A 7,092-nucleotide genomic window follows, 5' to 3' on the forward strand; every position below is an offset into this window, starting at 1 on the left:
ATGTTGCTTGAAATGGGAATCCTAAGCATTGTTTCTCAATAAAAAAGGAGGGTATTGGGTCAGTGTTGGATTGAGTACAATCCAACACAATGAGAATGGGAGGTAGACTGCACTGGCCATAGGTAAGCTTGCATCTAGTGTCAGCAAAAGGACAGATGACCCCATATAAAGGGAAGATTGTTCCCAATAAATATATCTTCATAGTGACATAACCCAAGGGCCACTATTACATAAACACTCCTTAAAATGTGCTTTTTGGAGCAGGGATCAGCACCAAAATATACTAATGGAGTGCATAAACTGACTTTTCTCAAACATCTCTAACCTGGAGCTGTTTTCAATAAACTAGCAGAAGGCAGGTTTTATGTAGACATAAAAGGTCAAACTTGATGGATGTCTGTCTTTCTTCAACCCATGTTACTATGTGTGTGCTACATCTCAGTGCTTGTTCAGCTTTTGCAACCGTACACAGAATTACACAATAAATGAATCAAGCCTGTAAAGATGTATAGTGTTTGAGGTGTAAATGGTGAGTGAACACAATAATCCCAGATAAATCTCTTTTTCTTAGGCACAAGCCAAGGCGAATGCAAAGACATATGAGTTTCGTACTGAATCTACTCGTGGAGTTAGGTTTCCATATCCTGGTCACCCCTCTCAGGAACTGCCATCCAGATCCAGAGAAGGATTACGTAGCATACCCACCTCCTCCCAGGGGAGCAGTTCAACCAGAGGAGACATCTTCAGGGAGCGGCTAGGGAGGACAGAGATCAGAGGAGAACATTACCCAATGAAGATTAAGAGGAAAAAGAAACACCGCCATGACAAAGGACATTGCGAGGCAGGCACCCAGGCCATAAGGACCTCTGCTACCAATAATTTAAACCAATTGGAGACTGTCACAGGCTCTGCCAGAACAGATAATCCCAATGCAGAAAAATATCATGCTACTCACAGTGTCATCCAGTTAGCAAGACGTCAAGACACAGAATTGGTATCTTCCAACCAGGCAGGTCCTGGCTTCGTGCGCAGGGAACGTGGATTGACACAGACTGGGCAAGATATCCAGCAGCTTAATACTGACAACCGTCCACACAGGACCAAACACAGAGTTAACTTCATGGCCTCCATGTGCAAAGAATCAAGTGTTTCAAGTAGCAGGCGCAGCTTGGGATACCAGGAACAAATATCCGACTTCTACAGGGGAGCATTGGGAACCCATGGCGGGAAACCCTCCCTCATTGCCCGAATACCTGTCGCTAGGATCTTGGGGGAACCTGAAGAGGAACCATGGAGACCCCCAATGGAGAACTTAGAGAAAGTGTTGGTGACAGATGTTACTTCAAACTTTCTCACAGTTACAATAAAGGAGAGCAGCACTGATCAAGGTTTCTTTAAGGAGAAAAGATGAGATTGTTTTGTTTTTTGTTGTTGCTCCCTTTATACATATATAATATATACATCTATACACATACAAATACAAGTACATTCTTGTACCAGCTTCATTTTTTGATAATAGACCTTGCATTGGTTACAGAGAGCACAGTGTGATCTGCAATTGAGCATGTTGAAAGGCTTGCTCAGAACACTTAATTAAAATATTTGTAAAAATGCTGATCACCAATGCATGGAAGAGATGGTAGGCAAAAAAAATCAATATATTCCCATTAATTCACAAACCAGTAATACTTTCAGCCACAGGGGTCAACTTTCTCAATAACTTTCACACATTTCCCCGTACATGTCATATGTGCACGGGTTCTTGGACACCTTCCTGGGGCACACTCCCTTTCTCTGCCACCTGTGCACTCTCAGTTGCTTATATGTAGTTCAGGTCAATCTGTTGTGCACATTTGCAAATACTTCAGGCACAAATACCCACAAATGTAAGCGGCACAATGAAATAAAAAAAAATATATTGCAGCTCTTCTCTTTGACAGTGTGAAAAAAGTCCTGTTTTATCTGTTTGCTGTAATAACCAATTCCTTAAAATGTTTTGTATTAGCTGTAAATATGTTATTTAAAATAATATAATTCTGCAAAAACTATAAATTCATCTGTTCATCTCTAAAGTCGCCCCTTCCGTTCTTAAAATAATCCACAACCATTTTAGGATTTGGGCTCAATTAAACGAATATTAAACCTATTCTGATGAGCTACTGTATGTATGCCAGTCTGTATGTGTGTGCTCACTGTAAAAATCGACTGTATCGAGATGTCTGAATTCATAAAAATTTGCAAAACTGGCCAGGGAACAAAAGATGCCAAACTATCCTTTTCTTGCAGCATGAGTTAACTTTTAAAATGATGTAGAGAGTGATATTCTGAGATAGTTTGCATTTGGTTTTTATTTGTTATTATTTGTGGCATTTCAGTTATTTAGCTTTTTATTTGGTTTCAGCAGTCTGATTGCTAGGGTACAAATTACCCTAGCAACCATACATTGATTTGAATGAGAGTCTGGAATATGGATAGGGGGCCTAAATAGAAAGATGAGTAATAAAAAGAAGCAATAACAATACATTTGGAGCCTGACAGAGCATTTGATTTTAGTTGGGTCAGTGACCCCCCCCCCCCCCCCGAAGCTGGAAAAAATCAGAAGAAGAAGGCCAATAATACAAAACTATGAAAATTTGCTAAGAACTGGCCACTCTAAACTCATACTCCTGAATCACCCCTTTAAATTGTAAAATGAGTATTTAAACTATGAGGGTTTACTGTCAAGTTTGGCTTTATTTTCTTTGGGAGGAAAAAAAGACGCTTGCAAGGGAACAGAACCTTCTTCAAGTTCTTCACAGTGAGGGCAGTGAGGTTGTGGGTGATATTGTGATTGCAGATTCTATTAATATATATATACACTCAACCCATTATCAATATATTAAAGACAGAGACATGTTGTGCATACTGATGCTGAAAAATGCCTTACACTTTAGACAAAACAGGGATTGTTTGTCCATATATTGCAATATATTTAAGCTTGCCAACTATGCCAGTCATCCCATATCTGGCCAGTCCTATGTTCAATTTTCATCTGATTCAATTTTCATCTATATATATATATATATATTATATATATATATATATATATATATATATATATATACAGTGTATATATATATATATATATATATATATATATATATATATATATATATATATATATATATATATATATATATATATATATATATATATATATATATATATATATATATATATATATATATATATACAGTATATATATATATATATATATATATATATTATAGTATGAGTGAATGTGCACTGGGGTTTGTTTGGAGGGGTTAACCTTAACTTGACTGTGTAAGTATGGTGCAATGAATCCATAATTTATGAATATGGCCAAAAATTGAATTGGAAAAAAAGGGAATTACCCTCGCACACCCTGGCCGTACTGTCCTTATGAATCCCCGGTGCTCGATGAAAGAGGTATTGGCAACCTTGAATTCAATGTGAAGGGGTCGAGAATCACCGGCACACTGTGGGTATTTCTTGCAGGGAAAACTCTTGCTCATTTATTGCGGATGCAACGTTTCAGGGGTGTAACCCCTTTGTCATGCTTGACAAAGGGGTTACGCCCCAAAACGTTGCATCCGCAATTAATCAGCAAGGGTTTTCCCTGCTAGATATACCCATGTTGTGCCGGGGATTCTCTACCCCTTCACAAAAATGTGCATATTCAAATGTATATAAAACTAGCATCATCTGTGAACAAAAACATATTATTTAGTTGCTAGCACTTTCATATGACTTTTAAGGTTTGGAATTGGTTTGGCTGAACAGTTAGTATTTAGCTGAATCTAAATCTTGCAAAAAGTGCTTGGATTTTACAGAAACGTAATCCTGGTTCAAAGCATCCCAAAATACATTTCAAAATGATCCATGTTCCTACTTACTTTTTGTACTACTTTTTTTATTTATAGATTATGTCTCGGGACTGTATTCATCCTACCAACAAAGATTCTAAAATCACAAGGATTCTTTTTTTACTTGTCAACCCCTGTTTATGCATTTCGGTCTAACAGAAGCACATATATACTTAAATAATTTTCCAGAACATGCTTATGAGTATAAAAGTTTAGTTTATTACATCAATCTTATAAAAAACATTATATAAGAATACATTCATAGTGCCTAACGAGTTTCATACTTACCTAGCACATAGTCATAGTCAATATCTATATTGTAATATATGATGTAATAAACTGAACTTTTTTACTCATAAGCATGTTCTGGAAAATTATTTAAGTAAATATGGTTGTACCTCTGTTTGGTCACTAGAGGACTCCAGCATGTACCATATGGTGTTTACAAGACTCTACTTCCAAGCTGATTAACATAGTTTCTAACAGAAGCACATACCAAAATTAATATTTAGTATGGAGTGGGATATTTCAGAACAGCTTCACCTTTTTTAATGCTGTCCTGAACTTTTTTTAATGAAATACTGAATGGTCCTTTGAGAATAAATGCCCCCACTTCAAAACCTCTTATAACGGTTCACTAATGTTTAGAGGTGATAATTGGTAGAGACAATGGAAGGCACTTTACATTGTGTTGCTCATAAAACCACTCTTGGATTTGTATAGTGTGGCAGAATCGGGAATTGTGTGTGTAAGAGTAGAAATACTTCTGCAACTCTAAGATTAGTGCTGTCAGGCATGTGCATTCGAGTCCAATGAACTTAGCTACTGTGTTAAAAAGTTTGGCTTCAGATCACTGCCTGTTAGGGCAGAGACACACGGTTTGATTTGGGGAGATTAGTTGCCCGACGACAAATCTCCTCTTCTTCAGGGCGACTAATTTACAGTTTACAGGTAAATAGCTTCTTTGTGTTATTGTACATCAGGATCAGAATAGTTGACCTTTAATTAAAGCAATTCTAAACATTCTGTTGCAAGACCTGCTGTCTGGTTCCTTCACTGCTAATCAGCAATGTATGATGTCAGAAGTGGGATGCGCTAATTGTGCTGGTGCCAAATATTGGAACCAGGATAGAGGATGCCCTTAAAGGAGAATGAAAGCCAAATGTAACCCACTTTCCCCCTGAATAGTTCTGCTATGGTAAAGGAAGATCGCTAGGTCTTCAGCTCACCAATTTGTAGAATGAAGTGGGTATTGATATATCATATTTGCAGCCCGTGTTCCTTAACGCCACCGCCACCTTGTATATGGTATTCCTGCTTCAGTTTCCTCGCTAGTGCACATGTGCAAATCATGCCGCCCAACCCCCTCACTGTAGAGTGTAAATGTATCCTTTGAGGCAAAAAATAAATAATTCTTGCTCCTCGCTGCGCACCACTTGCAATGTTGATTTCCCGTAGCTCTCTGCTGAATGAATGAATGAGCAGTGTGATTGAGAATATATTTAAATATGACAATTTGATTCTCATTGGCTGGGGGGTGTGTATTAAGGTCAGGATTGATGTGCATGCAAATGTATCAAGTAGCACTCCAATGAAGAAGGGAGGAAAGCTTCATATTTTAAGCATGCACAGAGACCAAATTTCTCCTGTTGCGATTCAAGTGCAGTGAGATTTTTGTGACGTAACTGGAGTCCTGTACTTGCCCTTGGCTCAGAGCCCCATTCCTTCTAAATGACACCAGGGACATTGGAATTCCTATGGGCTGTGAGTGATTACAACCTACACTTTTTGAATGAGATTTATTTTTTTATTAACCTTTCGTTGTCCTTTAAAGCCCTTCTGCATTCAGTGTCTGTGCAGCAAGTAACTAATAATTTGCCAAAGCAAACTAGCAAACTAGGTAGACACTATTGAGAAAGTGGAAAGAGAAGACAGAGTATTCCTCACTCATATAGATTGTCTATGATGGTGGAAATGGTAATCTAGGTGTGGGTTTTGAATCGGCTATACACAGTAATTTTTTTTACAAAATATGGCCCCACAGGATGATGTGGAAGCATATATCCTTGCATATGATAACACAGCAACCAGAAGAAAACTGCACCATGCACAATGGGCACCTGTCTTTTTGGGAGATGCCAAAAATGCTTTCTTTGACTTGGGTAAGGATCAGGATGCTGAAAGCACTAATGCCACTGCAGTAAAAAGATTCCATAGGTGGAAGTAACAGCAACACAAAGCTTCAAGATTCTAGCTTTTTGACTTAATACATTCTGCCAAGAAATGGTTCCATACACGAAACCTGGGAATTGAGGTAAAACAAACAAATTGGAGTCGTGGGATAGGAGTGGAGAGACTATTCCCACTCAAGTGGGAACACTTTTGTGCTAAAGGGGGAGCCAGTGATTAAAACACAATTGTGGGGAACAGGGACAGTGTAATATTGTTGTTTAACTTACTCATGATTGGTTTTAAAACTATAATGACGGAGATGCTGCAGATGGGAAAACTGACTTTCCTGCTTTGTTCTGCATGCATAATGACCTGTTAATTAGGAGGAGCACCTGGGGTCCTGAATTTGGCACATGCGCAGTAATCAGCACTTACTAACTAAGATGGGCGCGTTGTCTACTCCTAAGCAATAAGACGTAACAAGTTAAATTTATAAATAAAATATAAATGATTTAAAAAAAAAAAACCTATTGATTGAGGAGGATTATAGCAGGGCTACACAAGGGGACCATAAGTAAGTTTTGCCTTTCCTTCTCCTTTAAAGCAAACTGTCCACAATCCCAAGAAACTATGGAATCTGGTTTCAATGCTATGAACAGCTTTTGCGGATATTTTTGCATATTGGAAGAACATGTAAGAGCTCTTGGTATGGACTAATGTGGTTAATACTATTGGTATTATAAGAGATGTTCGAGAAATACATTTATGTTGTACTACTTAAGTGTTATACGCAGACATGTGGAAAAAAATTAATTATATTAGAAATGAATTAAAATCTATTAAATAAAAATAAGGGAAATACATCATGTATTAGTATAACATATATACACAGTATGGATATATAAACAGATCATTTGAAAGTACTGTTGTTAATCAAATATACATTGGTGTAGTCGTAATTGCCTTTAAAACACTTGTGTAATAAGGCGCATTTGTCAGAATAGAAGACGGAAAGAAGGCAGTTCAAGCTGGT

At 37.6% G+C, this 7,092-nt stretch overlaps 1 protein-coding gene across 2 annotated transcripts in view; it reads left to right on the forward strand.

The window, feature by feature from the left end:
• The window catches only part of cbx8.S (chromobox 8 S homeolog), a 29,933-nt gene extending 27,787 nt beyond the window's left edge, over nt 1–2,146 (forward strand). The window contains 1 exon segment of one of the 2 annotated variants that reach the window (NM_001095389.1): nt 572–2,072. In NM_001095389.1, the coding sequence (NP_001088858.1) occupies nt 572–1,411 (840 nt within the window). In that variant the 3' untranslated portion in view covers nt 1,412–2,072. 2 annotated transcript variants of the gene reach the window in all.
• The last annotated feature ends 4,946 nt before the right edge of the window (nt 2,147–7,092 follow it).

This window comes from Xenopus laevis, chromosome 9_10S (genome assembly GCF_017654675.1).
Source record: "Xenopus laevis strain J_2021 chromosome 9_10S, Xenopus_laevis_v10.1, whole genome shotgun sequence".
Classification (NCBI taxonomy): Eukaryota; Metazoa; Chordata; class Amphibia; order Anura; family Pipidae; genus Xenopus; species Xenopus laevis.